The sequence below is a fragment of the Sorghum bicolor genome, chromosome 10 (assembly GCF_000003195.3).
Source record: "Sorghum bicolor cultivar BTx623 chromosome 10, Sorghum_bicolor_NCBIv3, whole genome shotgun sequence".
Lineage (NCBI taxonomy): Eukaryota > Viridiplantae > Streptophyta > Magnoliopsida > Poales > Poaceae > Sorghum > Sorghum bicolor.
Window position 1 is genome coordinate 6682070 of NC_012879.2, and position 19105 is coordinate 6701174.

At 42.3% G+C, this 19105-nt stretch overlaps 2 protein-coding genes and 1 pseudogene across 2 annotated transcripts; 1 reads left to right on the plus strand and 2 right to left on the minus strand.

Annotated features, from left to right (window-relative positions):
• LOC8070752 lies at positions 163 to 14063 on the minus strand. Its single transcript, XM_021449755.1, has 20 exons — positions 13977 to 14063; positions 13694 to 13870; positions 12095 to 13490; positions 10364 to 10449; positions 9921 to 10280; positions 9753 to 9836; positions 9165 to 9285; positions 8154 to 8340; positions 7850 to 7953; positions 7542 to 7748; positions 7084 to 7337; positions 6788 to 7006; positions 6493 to 6714; positions 6346 to 6399; positions 6103 to 6171; positions 5871 to 6008; positions 5716 to 5769; positions 4671 to 4730; positions 1176 to 1583; positions 163 to 1067 (listed from the first exon to the last, which is right to left on the minus strand). The coding sequence occupies exons 1-20, from the start codon at positions 14061 to 14063 to the stop codon at positions 909 to 911; spliced, it is 4446 nt and encodes a 1481-aa protein (XP_021305430.1). The 3' UTR covers positions 163 to 908.
• LOC8070753 lies at positions 14553 to 16098 on the plus strand (annotated as a pseudogene).
• LOC8077340 lies at positions 17707 to 18598 on the minus strand. The gene has a single exon (XM_002437985.2). The coding sequence runs from the start codon at positions 18278 to 18280 to the stop codon at positions 17966 to 17968; it is 315 nt and encodes a 104-aa protein (XP_002438030.1). The 5' UTR covers positions 18281 to 18598; the 3' UTR covers positions 17707 to 17965.

The window sequence follows — 19105 nt, forward strand, 5'->3', positions numbered from 1 at the left end:
AAAGAAGTAATAAATAAATGACATGCGCCATTCACAAAACATAAGCAGACTTCTGAGGTCGAATATACATATTATTACAGTGTGATATTACAGAAGTATTCACAAAACAAGCATGGTATTTTGTTAAAAATAAGATACTGTTTACGAGGTTAAAGATACTGCTTAAGAGGTTAGGCGCCGAGGTCGGCAACAAACAGCTTTCATGCTAATAACAGATATGGATACAATAAGAACCACCTGTAGTCACAACCCATATGGACACAAGGCAGCTCTTGGTTCACTAAATTAACTAATAAATCAAATATCTGGTTAACCACATAAGGCTACAAGATGATGCTTATGAAGTTAACTACATAGCAGGAGGCTAAACCTACATGCCTGTACAAACATGAAATGCCCTACGACTCATCGAGGGTTCATTTCACAAGTCAGAACAGATGTAAGCCACACAACAACAAAACATGCAGTTTTGTTAGTACATAGCTACAACTCCTAAACATGGTAATTCATGTGCGGAGGGCCTATTGGTAGGCGCCAGTTAGCAATATGTCTATCCACTTTCTTTCGCCGGGCATAATTTAAGCGATTTCCTTCTTCCAGATAATTAATGTGAAGACACCACACTAGCAATAGGGCGCATTTCACAAACCCTGCCCTTAACTAAATTAGTGAATGAATTCACGCATGTTGGCCTCCACGATGACATGGGCTCAATGGGTCAAATCTTCAAAGAGCCCAATGCATCAAATTTCCAATTTCAGTGCAGCCATGCCTGCCCCTGTGGCTCCGTCATGATTAATGGCCAGCCCCGCTTGCTGTATTTGCTTTGTGCTTTTGTGCATCGAGCTTCCAAGAATACTCTCCAAACATCCCAAGAAGAAGCCACCAAGATGCTACTTCGTCTGCTGTCATCCACCAGGTCCTTCAACTACATGCTGACTACATTGCTTCCTTTTAGACATGGAGCTACGGCGAGTGTAAACATATCTCTCTGGAGGGCTCTTGTTCTTCAACAAAGCTTGGTGAGAAGTAGCCATGACAAGCTCATTTTGATATATTTCCCTACGCTGCAATGTAATGTGAAGCATCAGAATCGATGAGGATAAGGTGAAATGCGAACACTTCATAAAATTGTGCAAATACAAATGCAAAATCAACCATAAAAGATGTAGAACCTTTTTATCTATTGGCTTCTTTTCTACATCCCGTGACTCCAGTAAGGCAGTAGCTGGTGTTCCGGGAAGACTCTTGAATGCAAGTGATTCCCCATCATCCAACTTCCGTTTGTATGATATTGTTGATGTGGAACTGTCAGCTGTGTTCCTATCAGTGTCCCTGTTATGCAGAGAAAACCTGACAGTATGTTTTTTGGTAACTGTACTGTCCACTGTGATATCGTCTGATCTCACTGTGACATCATCGGACCTTTGAATCGTTCCACCATATGATTTGTTATTAACAGAAGTAGTGGCAGATTCTGAACTTGCTCCAGGTCCAGAAGCATAACAAGAAGTCCACAAAGAAGAGACAGCAGTTATCCTCCTTGCAGCAAGTATGTCATGTGCACATCCAACTAAATCTTTCTGGTAATCAAGATGAAAAATGTTAGTGTAGAAAAACATCAAAATTGATGCAGTAAGATACGTTGGCCACAACAGAAATCCAAGTGTTACACATTTGGTTTCACAAGCTATTAGGTTTCTACTTTTCGGATTGATGGGAAGGTTGACAACTGAGATGTTCTAAACTTCACATGTCAGCAACAATAACTGACATCAACACTAAATAGCTGCAATCTTTTGGTGCATATACTCTTTTACTTGAGCCCTACTGTACATTTGGCACATTTCCTAAACTACACATGTCAGCAATAATACTTAATAACTGACATCAACACTAAATAGCTGCAATCTTTTGGTGCATATACTCATTTACTTGACCCCTACTGCATTTGGCGCATTTCCTAACGCACGGATATCAAAATCATCCTCTCATTGCAATACAGCGCCTAAAATCTTCTATTTTTACTTTGGACATCAAAATCATCCTCTCATTGCAATGCAGTACCTAAATCTTCTATTTTTACTTTTTATGCACATAAAGTATTTCTAGAAAATCACAGTTAGAAGAGCATATATTTTTACTTTTCACATGCCAGACCTCAGAACTAATGGGACAAAGATAGTGTTGTCAAATCCTATGTGGGTCGACAATACAGGCGCCGTCCTAGGCGCCCACCAAGCCTGGCGACTAAGGGGCTGGGTTAGTTTTCGAAAGAGGCTTTCAGGGAGAGATTATAGCCTTATAGGAGATGTTTTATTATTGTTAGGCAAGTGCACCTAAACTTAAAGGGCACCTTAGATCTATAATCAGGATTATTGAAGAAAGAATAAACCTCCTGCAGGGGCATGGAGTTTCCTTCGACGATGGCGCCAGAGGACTCTTACCTCGCCACCACAGACACCCTAGACCAGCCTCGTTACCAACTGTGTTCATCTTCTCAATTCCAGCTACTACTCTACTCTCCCTTGCGCAAACCTCCCCACCTGCGCCATATCAATTTGGTACCAAAAACCAGCACTGGGACATCGAGCAACATGCCCACATTGCATGGACTAAGAAGTTCCAGTCACGTATCGAGGGGGGCCTCACTGAGACCTCTGGGCACCAGTGGCAGCCACGATGGTGGCGATGACGATGACCACAGCCATGACTCCTTCCACGACCGTGACACCAGCACTACAGCCACGGCGACATCTACTTTGACTGTGGCGATCCTCATGATTGCCGCTTCTGTCGCGACTACTTCCCCAGCCAAAGGCCCCTATGGCCACAATGGCCCCTAAGGGCGCGACGATCATTTCAGTCATGACAACTGCCATGGCCACGACGATACCTACGGTCATCCATGTTCCCTGAAGATCAACTTTCCCCGATACCTACGCTCATCCATGTTCCCCGAAGATCAACTTTCCCTGTTTCAACGGTGAGTTCGATCCCCTGACATGGTTGAACAAGTGCAACAACTTCCGCGGCCACCACGCCTTGGAGAGGTCTACATGGCATCTCTCCATCTAGACGGCACCTCTACGAATTGTATTGCCAAATGTAGTGGGATTTTGGTCTCATCTCGTGTCTGCGCTTCGCCAACTTCGTCAACCTGCACTTTGTGTCACCCATCAACTCCAACTCTCTCGGCGAACTCAAAGCCCTGCAGCGCTCTGGATCAATGGACTACCAGACCCATTTTCTTGCTGTGAGCTCACTACACAGCACAAGATAGACCTGTTCACAGGTGGTCTGGCAGCTAGCCTCCGATGTGGAGCTCCTACTGCCGGCCAACCTCCAAATGGCCATGAGCCTATCCAGGGCTATGAGCACCGCCAACTCAAAGCTTCGTCGACCGCAGGGGCGCGTCTGGTTTGACCAAATACACAACCAATACACCCACTAAAGCACTGCAAATAGGCCACCTGTCTCATAATTTACATCACATCACAAGATATACCCATACTAATTAGCTACTTCGCTCAACGTTGGAATAAATTGTCTACTTAGCTCAGGGGTTATTCCTGTAACCATTTCTATTGAAATTCAATTTCAAAATATAAGATCCAATTTGTGGTTTAATGGTAACTGAGAATTGGAATTAAACTTTCAATTGCAGCACATAATAATAACAAAAAGAAAAGAACCACAAGATTAATCCCTTGTAATACTACTCCCTCTGTCCACAAAAGTATGCCATTCTACACTTGAAGCTTTGTCCAAGAAAGAATGCAACTATACGGGTCTAGGCTAGCACAGAGAGATGCTCAGGTTCCTGTGCGACATGAGCGTGGAGGGATAAACTAAGAGAGACTCCGAGTTGGTGATGTAAGGGGCACATGCATCTTTTACCTATCTGTCCAATTCCTCCTTGGCAACTGAGAGTTGCAACCTTTTTGGACCCAGAGAGTATATGCAAAACAAATCTAATGGTACTACTTTTGTTTACAAAGTTATCCAATGGTAGTATGTGCAACCAAAACCATATATATTTTGGATCAGTTGCTGATCAAAGTTTGCCAAAAAAAACAGGACTTCTAAAAATGTCGAGGCCAGGGGTGGTTTATAACAAATATATCCGCTTCTGTAGCCGTGTGTTTGGTTGGAGAGCGGAGCGAGCTGGGTCGGAGCGAACCCATTCTCGTGGCTGTTTGGTTGGAGGATGGGAGGGTTGGGTTGGCTCCAGGGTGGAATATTCCTCTCAGATGCGGGTTGGACCCGTCCCTCAAAATCTAGCGGACGGAGCCGCTCCAACCGGGTTGGCTCCCACCAAACACTGAATTCCTTCATCCAAACACTGGATGGAGCCGCTCTGTCCCCAATCCTTCTTCAACCAAACACTAAAATGGGTTGGCTCCGTCCCCAAAAGCAGAAGTGCAACCAAACACTGGATGGGTTGACTCCGTCCCAAAAAACTGGGTTGGATCCAACCCAACTCACTCAACCCCCAACCAAACACACGGTAGGATAGTAACATTAGTACGACAAAATAAATGGGAAACATACTCCAAGGATGAGTACATTATCACAATTTGCTGTTATCACAAAGTAACGTATGAAAGAGAACTATTGAACATCCCGAGAAACCAAAGGTGCAGAAATAGACACAATTAACAGCTTACCTTCACTTTCTCTCTCTTAACAATCCTCTCACAAAGGAAGCGTAACAGTTCCAATTCAACCTGCCAAGAATGAGAAAAACAGAAGCATATAATATGATCCAAGAGTTTCTTCACCATCTTCAAGCTATAAACCACTGATCAGCAGCAAGAAATAGCATCAAGCCATTTTTTGTAAACATTATCAAAGTCCAAACCAGAGAAAACTTAAGTTCTGTGTTTCTTACAACTTGTCAGGTTAGATGTTTTAGAATGCTCCTGATGCTTCTGTAAATCTATTCATGTCCACATAAAACTTGACCGGGGCGGTTAAGACTGCCGCTGCAGCTTTCAAATTAAGAAGAAAGTGCCTTCTCATCCGGTGAGAAAACCCCTGAACCCCCACTCCCATCCATACACGGTGGCCTTTCCATCGCCCAAGTGAGAATTGGGCCGGGGCCCCCCAGTGCTTTGGTATGAGGACGAGCGAGGGAAATTTTTTTAACCCAGCCTGAAATTCGCTCCCACTGGGATTCGAACTCAGGACCTGGGAGATGCCGCCGGAGTGCCAAGACCAACTGATCTAGCATCCTTTGGCATTCATGTCTCCATACAAATATACTCAAAAGAAATGTTCAAAGGTCACACAAAGGTAAAAAGCACAAACATGGAAGATTTGAAGTTTTGTCTTCATATGTGAAATTGTGATATCTGCCATTTATTAGGACTACGACAGTCATAAATATTCATCAAATACAGGCTGCTGGACACTGCTTAATACCTATAATGATTTTCACCATGGCTGATGCTCCTGCAAATCATGACACTAATACTTAAATCTAACGAACCAAATAAGACTTGAGAGCCAAGAGCTGTTTTGACACAAAACGCACATGAATTACAAACATCACAGCGAACATGATGAGACAGAGACAAAGTACCATGAAAAGATTGGCAGTCTAAAATTAGTACTACCTTAGTAAAACAAAAAACAAAAAGTAGAATCTACGAAGATTTAAGCAGAATATTGATCCTTGCAGGAGATAAAGTATGCAAGTGGTGTGTTTACCCTCATTTGTTTCATACTCTTGACTTCCTCAGGTCCATATTGTTGACGATAGGCCTGCAAGAATTTCCATAGAAGGATGTTTGACATATAAGGATACAAATATAGTTACAAGGTGAAGACACCAACCCTCCTAAACAATTTAAAGTATTTCTTACCTTTCTCTGCTCAACACTGTGTCTACAACAGTATGCTTTATGTTGTAACATATTACCCAATCTTTTTGTATTCATGTAAAGACCAGCATCTCTAGCACATGAAGGATGGAAAGTAATTTGACAGTCTACTGTACTACACTGCATGGTTGAAAGAGAGAAGGTTAGCAAGATCTGATTTGTTTCACTACATTTCTAGATCAATAGGTATAAAGGATCCTTTTAAAAACCAAACCTTCAAGCATGCACCGACATTGCGGTGGCATATAGAGCATGCATCTTTATCCTTGTGATGAAGCCTCTCCTTAGGTTCGAGCAGACAGAACAAAATAATAAGAGAATTCAGTCATATTGTACTCAAGATGGCTTCTGGTGATATGATCACATAACTATGCATTATAATAAAATAAATATGAAAGAAGATATATTTATTTAACAATACAGAAATACTAAGAGCATAACTAGCACAAGATAGTACCATTCCATCGACTGGATTATGTTGCCCTCTTCTGAATGTAGTCTCCAACAGCCACTAAGGAAAGTTGGGGTAATTTAACTTAAATGAATAAATGTACATAAGCTAAGCAAAACACCAATATGGAAAGAGAAAACTAGAAATCACTACCTCAGCACAGAAAGCATGAACCCATTGACCCTTCACAGTCTTTCTAAAAGCGCCAGATGTTCCATGGCATAAACCACACTGCACCAAACAAGCTTTCGCGCCATTTTGATCTGATAGCTCACCAGAGACAACAAAATCTGAGGACATCTCGAGGCAAAGTTCGCACTTCCATGGACCTGTGGGGTACTTAAGGCTCTGGTAGCAATCTAAGTGGACAGCAGCCTGCTTATGAAGCCAGTTAATAGTTGATGGAGTGCAATTTATTTGGGACAAAAAAACAGTGCATGCAGATCACCTTGCAGCTGGAGCAGACAAAAATACGGTTCAATACAGTATCACATCGCATGCATATATCACAGGGAAGAGAACTTTTCTTGGAGAATTTTGCCAGATCAAAAATGCCAAAGTTAGTTTCCTCTGAGACTTTGCTATTGGAAAATGATAAATCCTTTGCTTGTGGTGATGGAGATACTTGGCCAATTCTTGAGGAACCAGCATTGCTTCTTGGCATAATCTGGAAACAAACAGAAGTCAATAAAAAAAGATCATGCCTGAGAAGAATCAACTGAACAAGCCAAGCACAGTGATAACCTCTCGTCTAGCAGAGGCCACATTGTTTTCTGTCTCTTTCCTCATTGTTGCATTTCGTGAGGCTGGTACAACAGAAGGTGCAGTTGCAGCCAGGATAGCTAGAGCTTCCTTGTGTCTCCTCTCTGAGTTTCCACGCTTCTTAGCTTCCCTCAGATCACGAAGAAACTGATTCACAATGATATGATCCCATTTTCTTTTATTAAAAGAATCCAACTCGCAAGAAATATTCTGGACAACCTTGAGTATTAAATCTTCTGCAAGATATAAGACGGACTGAAATATCGATTCAGAAAGCTGAAGAAATATAAACACATCTAAGCAGTTCATTTTAGCACTGTGAAGACTAATTAATAAGATGGTACTGCAGCAGCAGGGGAATTAATAAAGCGGACAACAACCAAAACCATATTGTATGGCTGCATAAGGAATATTAATGTACATGACAAAGAAAAACTTACCATATCTCTGCTTCATAGAAACAACACCATCAAGTAGCCTGGATTGTAAATAAACTATTTCCCCTTCTATTTCATCATCAGGTGAATGCTTGAGAGTATCTGATGATTTTGCTTTACAGACTTGATCCAGGGCAGCTTTGTCTGCTAATTGCCCAAGTTTTGTTGATGAACCACCAAGGTCATCTTGAAGAGAGCAAGATAACTCTTCTACTCAAATTGGAAGAAAATAAAGTTGATTTTAAGATGTGAAAAAAGAAACTAGCAATGGATTCTGTTTAATTGACAGGAAGGAGGCAGCAGGAATTTACCATGATAACCATTTTTCTGTATAGTTTGCTCCATGTTATTACTCCACAAACCTTGCAACCTTTTCTCAATGACAGGATGAATATAACAGCAGTAACCATCCAAGCTACATGGGGAAAAAGAAGGATTAAGTTATTATTCCATTCAAATGAAACACTGCCTATAATAATGTGAGAAGGTCCCAGTGTAACAAAGTAACTAAAGCCTGTGTACACACATGCCCATAAAGGAGAGAGGAAGAGGGGAAAGGAAGGGGCAAGGAGGAGAGAGGAGAGAAAGACACATCCGGATCGGGGGTAAGCATACTTGAGTAAATGCCGGCCAGAAATCTCATTTGCACCAGGATCATCATGAAAGCCATTTTGAACTAAATCACCCCTATTAGCACTGTCATTTTCTGGAAAATGATGATCAATCGATGAAATGGCTTCCTCCTGTCCTGACTGAAGTGTAGCAGTGGTTAAGTTCTTACTTTCACTCCTAAGAAGTGTACCTGTTCATAAATACCAGAAGAATCAACAAGTCTATAAAATTAATGAAATTGAGGCTTCTTTGCCCTGGAGTAGTTTAATCCTCAAAAAGGGATAATCAGATGCTTGACTCCCAAGTTCTTTAAAAAAAAGAAACAGAAAATGCAGGTTGCATGCCCAACACTAGCAAGAAAATTCTAAAGCAAATAGATCAAAACATAGCACTGCCACACTAATAAACAATGGCATCATATCTAATAAGGGCATGTTGGTTTGTGCTGATGCTTTTCAAAAACTGGCTTTTAAATGATGCCACTGCTTCTAGAAAACCTGTTTCTTGAAATGTATAATAATATATGTAATACCCCTCAGATTAACATCCCTTAGAACTTAGAATCAACATAAGTTCCTACAGACCAGCTTCTAAATTTCTAATAAAAATGAAGTGTTGCTTCCCAAAAGGCGATTTCAAAAGCTAGTTGTTTGCTTCAGCTTTCTGCTGAGGCAAAAGGCACAAGTTGTCTGAAACAAACAGAGCCTAAGTATCACATATTAGACAGGCTGTACAAAGTAATGATTGGCAAATGTTAGCTTATTCAGTCATGACCTGTTGAATAAAAGAATAGAATTCCCATAAATATCAAGCATTGTAGCTACAAGAGACACAAATATGATCCAGAATAAATTGGTAAAGCCAAATTTCATATCAGGAAGCATACTATGTACAACGCACTTTAAACCTCATCCAGACAAAATACAAAATAAAGACAACATGGCCACAGTGATACAGGCGCACAGCCATTGTAGTATTACAGATAATGGAGGACGAAACATTATTGGTTATTACCTTGTGCCAAAGAACCCTCGTTAAATGACTTCACTTGAACAGAAGGTGCACGCTCAGAGTTCTGCAGCCACTTGATCATTTTCAACTTCAGGCCAGGGGAGTAAGCAGTTGTCTCATCAGGCTGTAAAGGCGCATTGTTTTTTCTCAAAACATATCAAGGGCGATAGTAGCATCGCATTGTGAAACACAAGAATAACACCATAGAGCTATGCATACTTATGGTTAAACTTATACCTATGAGTATAGAATCATCTTTACTATTTATATCTACATTGAAGATTTTTGCTGGCTTGTAATGTTTGTTATAATACATAAGACTTTTCAAATACTATAACATACACATTTAAAATCTCTGTTTTTATATATTTAAAAAAAGACATAAGCAGCCTACACAAAGAATAAAAAGTTGACAAGTTGTGGAAAAAATATTAATTCTATATGTGAAAGTTCAAAAGCGATGCATATACCACCAGCTTGTGCTAGGATAAATTGAGTGAGATGTATGTACCAATTATTACATGTCGGCACACAACTGGTAGAAACACTGAGCAACTTATGAGAACTACTAAAAAATCAACAACAAATTACCTGAAGAGCAGCTTCCACTGATTCTGAACAAAGACCCAGCTCCGATTCTATGTCAGCAAGACTAACCTTTCCTTGGTCAACTAGCTGTGCCGTCAGTGCAAATATACAAAATGCAGTCAGGTACAAAACCTCCATACCCTAATCTGGCTATGTAAGATGAGCAAATACCTTTCGAAGCATTCCAGAAACATCTCCAGAATTGCTCATAATATTCACATCTGCAGAGGGTTGATCAACAGCCATATCTGCACTTTGAGTTTCTTGAGTGCTTCCAGGAGTGGATGGAATGGTAGCCACTTCAGTTGTCTGAGCATTGTTTAGGCTACAAGAACTAGTAGTAAATGTGCTGTTCACAAATTTGTCCTTGTTACTGCGCGTAAATCTCACTTGTTGTTCATTCCCAGTAACAGGTTTTCCATCATGCGGCTCAGCTTGAGCGCAGTCCAGTTCAGATACACTTTTGTCATTCTGTATGGAGCTGATGCTTTTGATAGCAGAATGCTTTGCACAAAATGCTCGCATCTCAACCTATTAACAGTTAAAAATAAGAAAAATTAATAATAAGCAATCAAATATAACGAACAGATTTAATAAGAAGAAGAAGAACTAACATTATCATGACCAAACTTCCCCCATATCTCAATCTGAAGCTTGAACTCTCTTGCACATATAGGATGGAAGGAAGTCCTGCATGCTCCTAAAAACCGCATGAACTTAGAAAATGAATGGATTATAAAATTAGAACTATTATTGCGCAGATACAATCTACAGAATACTCCCTATGCGCCATTTCATTTTATGTTTTCGGCATTGCACGGACACCAAAACATGACTTTGAACACTGATTTGTATACTTAATATCCATAAATACTAACAAGGAATTATACTTTTGTGAAAGCATTTTCAAATAAAAATCTATTCATGCAATTATCATACTGTCAATATTTATGCTATTAACATATTAACCATAGAACTTTTAAAAGATGTTGACGTCACGGCTCTACGATTTCAAACAAAAAGGACAAAATAGTAGACTTCAAATACATATTCATTAATGTGATGCTTTCCTTAAATACTGGCAAAAAATGGAAAAAAAAAATAAACATACTTGCTATTTACAACTTTCAAGGTGTACCTTTCAAGCTTCTCAAGTCAATTATGTAACTTCGCATTGTTTATTCATCATAATACAATGCTGACTCCCCCCCCCCCCCCCGGAACAAACCAAGTCAAAAGGCAGAAATACCATAACTGAGTGTCGCAGTGCATAGACTCCTCCCAGGCAACTAGTCGATCATCCCCAAAATAAATTACATCCTTATTTATAGAAGGTTTACCTTAGAAAACACTAGATCTAGAAGGCATGTAGAGCTCTATTTGTACAGAAACAATGAACAAGGAATCACAATTTATTTGCCAAACCTTCATCAATAATAAATCAATTCGACTTGCATGCTAACTTTGATAACAGAGATTTGCCACAGGACCTCGGAGAGGTAAAAAAAGATTCACTAAGCATGACCATTTGTGAAATCCAACAATATCCAACATGATAGCATAGACCTTAACTGGTTCTGTGCAACTAAGTAAATTCCTTTTCATTGATCAATTTGCTTTTGTATGAGTTGTCAGTATATTTTTCTAATGATTCATGTCCTCAAGGTCCCTAAAAGCCTGGAACTGCATACTGATTAGTTAATGAGAAACACTAAGTAGGTTGTCTATTCAAGTGCAACTATCCATGCAACATAACTCAAATAGTTGAATGTCAGCTCTTTCACAAATATGGTTAAATCCAAATGTTGATGGCTTTGGCTTACAATGGCAATGGGAGAGGCATGTTGATAGGACACCAATCAAGAAAATGCTGACACCAAAATATATTTTTAAAAAATGCTCTTAAAAAGGGTAGGATATTTCTTCTCAGTTACATGCTTGATTAGGAAGATTTAGATATTGACAAATGACACACTTGACTAGTTTAGGAACCCATATGTAAATTAAGGACATGGAAGACACTGTGGTAGTGTGGTACAAGTTCAAGGTGTGCGGCTGCATTTCACTTTTTATAAGATTTCAAATAAGTGAAACAGGGGTATGACAAGAGAAAATAAATAAAGAAAATGAGAACGAATTATTGCAGCTTAAGCCATATTAGGGGGGGAAATAGAGGTAGAGTCTTGATGTCCAGCACAAAAATTGGACATTGACTTATAATGTCATAGGTTGTGCCGCACCATATCTTATATTAAAGATTCAGGCATATAAGAACTTCAGTTCTCAGAGAGGTGATGAATGTAGCTTAGTGTTAGAATCAGAGTGATTATGTTCAAAATACATACCATGGCTGCAGCGGACACATGCACCATGCATGACCTTGCAAAGGCTGCACACCAATTTTGATTGATTCTCTTGGGTATCTACTATATTGGTGACAGGCTCCATTGATTCCATGTCCTTGACATGAAACTCTGTTCTCCAAAGACTACAAAATAAATGTACAAATTCTTGGTTTCCTCCATCTGTGGATGGACCAGGGTCCCTTTTGAAAGGTTTCAAAGCACCTTTCTCCTTTGGACAGAGCACACAGGGCATTGGCACAGTCCTGCAGGCATCGCTGCGTGTCAACCTCCGTGGCATCCCGATATTCCGGCTACACCAAACACAAAACCAGAAACGATCTGGCACAACACGCACACCATAACACTTTTGGTGCACAGATATCTCACAATTCTTGCAATGAAGCATCCTGTTAGACATCATGTCACTTTCTCCCATACAACAAACATCGCAGATCGAACCAGCCTCACCTTCAGGGGATGGCAGCAGAACAAGCTGCTCTAGACCAGCATCAGCACCTAAGAGCTTCCTCTTCTTGTTTGGGCGCTCTGAAGTGAGCACAAACCGTCGCCTTGCTCCTAAGAGCCAGCTCAAAGAAGGCAACAGATCCTCTCTGCATCCCGGTAAAACATTACTATTAGTCCTGCTTTGATCTAACACGATTTCAACCGGCTGCTCCTCTTGCTGCACAATCACTTCCTGCATGTCCTGATCACAATTCTCTTTACTACTCTCATCTTGGGTGACCAGCTCTACACTGGCTCCAATATCATCCAAGCTGTCCCGAATATCCTCTTTGCTCCTATCCAACTCGTTATGCTTGTCCAAATTCGAACTCAAATCTGGGCTTTCATCTGCTTCAAAAGCATGAGATAGATCTGAATTCTCCCCTAACTCCTTACTACTGCCCACAACTGGTATCACAAAATATGGATCAATCTGGCTGGGGCAGAATTGATGCTTCGTCACTAATTCCTCGAAATCCTCCGCTGTGAACTCCCGAAAATAGGGCTCCAACTGCTCCCAAAAGCCCTTGCACCCAGCAGGCACTCTGGGGTGCTGCTCCAGGGGAGGTGCTGGCTCCGGCTGCTGCTGCTGCTGGGGCTGGCTCTTCTTATGATTCTTCCGCACGTCGCCCACCGCCGCCCATCTGGCAACTCGGGATGGCAGCCAGGCGTCCCGCCCAGCAGCCTCCTCCCCGTCAAACGGCGACCGCACACACAGTGCCTTCCTGGCCTGCTCGCACGGGGTGACGCCGGCCGCCGCCGCCGGCGGCGTGCCCCCGGCGGGCGGCGGCGCATCTTCGCCGGACTTCCGTGGGGATGACGAGGGCGACGCGTCGGCGGCCGCGGCGAGCGGAGGTCTCCGGCGAGGCGCCACGGCGGAAAACCTCCAGTGCTAGGGTTTCTCTCAGGTACGATTTTTTCGGGGGAGTTCAGATCCGGGAGCGAGAGGGAAAGAGGACTGAGGAGAGAGATGCTTCTGTAAAAATCAAAGCGCCCGTTCGCTTGTCGCTTCCCCCTCGTAGTGGGCTGGGCCTGGGAGTCGTGCTCCCACCTCGAGAAAGGCGCCTTCCGAGACGCCGCTACGCGCACCCGTACCCAGCTCACGGAGTCACTGACTGGACGGACCCACATGGCCGTGAGCTGGTACGCGTGGCCGTAGCACTTTCCTCGGGAGGGGATATACCTGGTCCGCTGCTGTTTCTCCTTGCGCCGGGTCACGGGCCGTGTTGCACGATGCATGACTGATACGTGGCCCCTCACGTCTCTACGTGTCTACGGGTCCCACGAGTCAGTTATAATATTCGCAGGAGAAGCGACACGACGCGTTGTGTGTTGCGGGTCATGCGTGGGCCCACCAGGCGCCCTTGGCAACACGTACACACGCCGAAGAGAAGACGGTTGCCACCGCGCTTTCACGTGACGTGATGTGGGTGGGTGGCGGGTGGACCCGGATCTCCGTCTTCATGGGAGCCGGTGGGAGCCAGGCGCCAACTGACCGGTTTGCTTGGGCTGAATAATGGGCTGGGAATGACAGTTTGGGCCTTTCTGGTTAATTGATTTGGGCTCCAGCCCGTTTTATGATAGACTTGTCCAATCCTCTGGTCGAAAGAGATATTTTTATTTTAGGCCAACAGTAAGAGCAATCTTCTTCTTTTTTTTCTAACAACAAAGACACTCAAAAAGAGTGTCTTACCTCATTTTTCTGTTGGTAGAGTATAGCCCAAATCTATACCTAATAATAAATTGCCAAAATTTCAGTCTGCCATCGGTTTTTTCTGCCCGTCCGCGTCCGCCCACCCATCCGCGCCGGGATCTCTATCTTCTGAATCCTCCTTGGAAACCAAACCATCCCGTCCCATCCCACAGCGGTGGCTTCCGATCTCTTCTCTTTCCCACCGGCCCAAGCGCCGCCGCGACCCGAAGAGCGAGGAGGAGCCTGAGGAGGTGGAGCCGCATGAGGAGGAGGAGCCCCGAGAGGAGGAGAACACGGAGGCTGGTGCCCGTAGGTGTAGGGGACCCGATCAAGACCACCGGCAAGGGGAGGAAGCAGAAGAAGCACTAAGCTTCCTTTGAGTACGAGGGCAACACCTTCGAGCTGATAAGCCACTTCCTCCTCTGTTTCTCGCTTCCCAATTTCTGCTCTATTTGGATTTTTGGTGTTTCGGGAGGCACAAATTGTTTTCTTTCCGTTGGGTGATTGTTGTGGGCTCATTTGTGCAAGAGGACCCGTGCTGCTCACACCTGAGGATAACACTGAGAAGCCATATGTCGCCATCCTCAAGGTTCCTGATCGTATCAGGGACCAAACGTTGCCGAATAAACTGTGTTTACTTTTATGAAATTTCACTCGATTCATTGTAGAGCCTCATAGATTTCGCTAAACTTGATGGGTTGGTAGCTATTGATGCCTCTGTTGTGTGATAGGTGACTAGAGTCTTTATACCAGTATAAGATAGACATGTTCTTTTACTATGAAATATGAGATCATGCTAGGTTTTGGCTACAGTATTTTCATACTGCCATTGTGCTTATAGACTGTAATTCACCTATATTTGCATCCAACTGTTTTGTTCTGCGACCTCACTAATTTTTGCATAAATTATTCATCCCTTTTTTATAACTTATATTGTTCCCTGCATTTGGTTGCTACAACTAAATTAGAAGTGTTACTCTTGAATGGTTGGAAACTGGACATCATATAGTTAACTCATTTCATGAACATTGATTAAGTGTTTGCTGCTAGGCGTCATTGTGGATTTGGGTTTTTTACTGCGATGGGTGCAACTGCAAATGAACAACCCTTATGTCAAGCTGTTTAATGTCAGCCTTGCCTTATTTCCTATGACTGGATGACTCGGATGGTTACCTGTTCTTGTTAGTGCTGAGGACAAAGTCTCCTGTCATTGTACAGCTGGAACATGTCTTCTACTATAGTGGTCCTTCTTTTACAATACAGTATCCTATGTGCTAGAGTTTTTTGTGGTATTTGATATTTTCATCTTTCATTTTCTGTATTATAATATCTTTTTAATTATCTTCAAACAGGATATAACAGAAACTGAGTGGAGCCTATATGTAACTGGCCGATGGTTTTATAGACCGGAAGAGGCTGACAAAAAGGAGGGTGGATGCTGGGTAGCACGAGACGGGAGTTATTTTACAGTTTTCACATTGATGATGTACCTGCAGAATCAGTTATGCACAAAGTTGTGGTCCTTTCCTAAAAAAACAAATTTGTGGTCCATTTTATTTCTCAGCACAAGCAGATTCTCAGTCGGCAGCACCCTGGATTTATTGTCTAGAAGGTCTATGATGCAGTTGAGAAGAATCTTTGGAACCTAACAGACAAGGACTATGAGGATAACAAGCAACAAGAGACTGATCTCCTTGTTAAGAAAACAATAGACCGTATTGGAGAGCTTCCTGATCTCGAACCTGAAGAGACACCTCTTGAGGACAGTTTGTCAAATAAACGAGGCTCTCTGCTTCAGTTGGGTTAATTCTAGAATACTGGAAGAATGATGTGACAAATATAGAAATTATTTGATTATGGTCCCTTAGAGCTTTGTGTTCACAAATTGTATTATTCTTTCAAATGCACCCGGATTAAGAGCACAGATTAATGAATTTTCATTCAATGAAATGAGAGCTCTCATGGTTTTAGTAGAACTTGGATAAATTTCTGCACAGTGTGCATTTGTCGTGTCATGTCTCTTGCTTGGGTTACTTCCATCTCCATCCTTTTTACATATAGGTGAATACATCATTCATCTATAAGACTATAATCCATTGTTAAATATCCTTCACTTCCTTTAAATAATGAATAAGTCTCATGTTTAATTGTCTTTTTTCTATTGGCTGCTTTTGGTGCAAGAGAAAGTAGAAAGGTAATTCCTTACAGTACCATAATAAATTGCAGTATAGGTTTGATAACTTTTTTTCTCCCGTTGCAATGCACGGGCATTTTTGCTAGTTATAGATGAAATCTGAAATAAAAAATACAATATGTTATTGTTTTCATCGTCTTCTTTGCTAGTAGCTTTCCTCGATGCAGAGCATAGCCTTTTTGAACACCGAAACCAAAGTGCAGTCCTTATAGTAAATCCAATGATAATCCCAAAATACTAGACATGCCACAAGGTCTAACATTCTGAAATACATCGTCAAAAAAACTTGTAAAATCATTTCCTGGTAGTGTGCTAAAGTTCAGTGATGATTAGTATGAACGAAGAATTATAGATGTCTAATACCTTATTTTATGATAAGGTTATTTCATTGTTGAGTCTATTAGTGATTGATTTAGCCATTATATTCATTTTGCAAGTGAGTACATGTGACTAAAAATAATATAGGTCAAATTATATACATGTGCTTTAGCGTAGAACAAAAAAGAGAACTTTTTTAACCCTAGCCTAAATTCACTCCCACAAAGGGAGTCGACCTTAGGAGTGCTACTAGAGCCTGCTAATTACAGCTAGATACACAACGACACAAAAAGCAAGAGCAGCATCTTAAGAGCAACTCCCAGTCCACCTTCTAAACAAGTCCCTATTCTAAATCTAGGGATTTGATTAAAAAAATCAACTTCAACCCACCTCCTACTTGGGCTCCTATTTTCCATGTCCTTCCAAATTATAGTTTCAGCTCTCATATCTAGAACCCTCTATCCAGTGGATCCCACCCACCTTCCTCTCCCCACCCATTACAAATGGTGGAGTTGATGTAGGATTTGTCAATGACAGGTGGGTCCTATGTGAGATAAAAACTTGGTCTGTTTTTCCATTGGAGTTGGGTCTTAATTTGAGCCCCCTACTTTTTTATAGCCTTGTAAATAAAAGTTTAAGGGCTTAATTTAGGAACTTGGGCTGGAGTTGCTCTAAGACTACTATATGACGAGTGCTTGCAAGCTATCAGTCAAGACTAAGCAGTCACAACAACGTGTCTTCAAGATATTTTCTAAAAAAGATATTCAAAATAGAACTAGAGTTAGATATGGTTAATTTGACAATTTTTGCCTGCAAAAACTTCTTTTAGTACATGTTCAGCGAATTATTGAAAGTTTTGAATTATACCTTTGTATATCAATTACCAAAATTATAAATGCTTATCGCGCTCTAAAGTCAGTAAATTGTAATGCCGTAGCATCTTATTATTATGAGCAAATTGATTTGTAATTACTTTTGACTATGGTAGCATATGTAACATCAATACATCTATGTTTAAATGAATATACACTAATCCTAATATGGCGAGGTATACCGCGAAATATACTGTGTCATACTCTGATTGTACACATGAATATTGTATAGTGCTATATTGTACATCTCATTGTAGCCGTCAGATCGCCACGAGACCAAACTGTTTTTTTCATGGATCTACAACCTTGGACGTCGCGTTGAAGGCCATTCCCATCGCGGCGGTGGCCGCGGACAGCGCGTCGGCCTCCCCGGACCAACCCACGGCCGCGCCCATCATCACGGCGTCGAGGTGGCCCTCCGCGACCTCCACAGCCGTCTCGGTGGCGCGGGCCACGGCCTCGTGCTCTGCCTCAGCCGCCGCCCACGACGCGCGCGCCTCGCTCTCGAAGAGCGCCAGGATGCCGTCCAGCCTCGCCGGGTCGAAGCCCCGGTTTTCCATGGCCATGTCGGCGAGCACGGAGAGCTCCTGAAAGAGTGCGTCCATGTGTGGTGGCCACTGGCCAGTGCGGTGCGGCAGTGCCCTGTTGCTGTGCTCGTCCTGATGGCTGATGTTCGTCGCCGTCCCGCCACTTCATATACGAGACCGGGTGGAGGAGGATATGTGCTATGCTTGCGGAATAGGAGATTCGAGCACGAGTGCACGACGGTTACCTTTCGGCGAGTGGGGAACTGGTGATCGTCCTTTTCCGCAGATTTCCTGACGCGAATACTGGAGACTTTTTAGAGCATCTACAACAGTTTGGTAAAAATCACTTGGCAAATTTTATAATTTGACAAGTGACTAAAACATATGGTAAATGAAAAAATTAGTATCTCCAATAGTTTGGCATTTGAGCTTGGCAAAATTAGAAAAATTAGACCCACTCCAAACCGATCAACTGTTTTTTTTTTGCCTACTCCTGCACGGCGTCCCTAGGAGGCTGGGAGCCGCCGCTGCCTGCACATGTCTCCGCCGTGGCTGGGGCCGGCCGTCTCCTTGAACTAGCCTTGGCCAACTCCCACCAGGAAGATTCCTCGGCACCATCATTCCACTACGGACCAGTCTTGTGGTGGATCAAGATCGATGGGAAGGAACAATGTACTAGGGGCTCTTGCCGTGGGAGAAGTCCCCACGCCTAGATCTCTAAGGCCCTGTTTAGTTCTCCACCTAAAATTTTTTCATCCATCCCATCGAATCTTTGGACACATGCATGGAACATTAAATGTACATAAAAAATAAACTAATTACACAGTTTGGTTAAAAATCGAGAGACGAATCTTTTAAGCCTAGTTACTCTATGATTAGCCTTAAGTGCTACAGTAATCCATA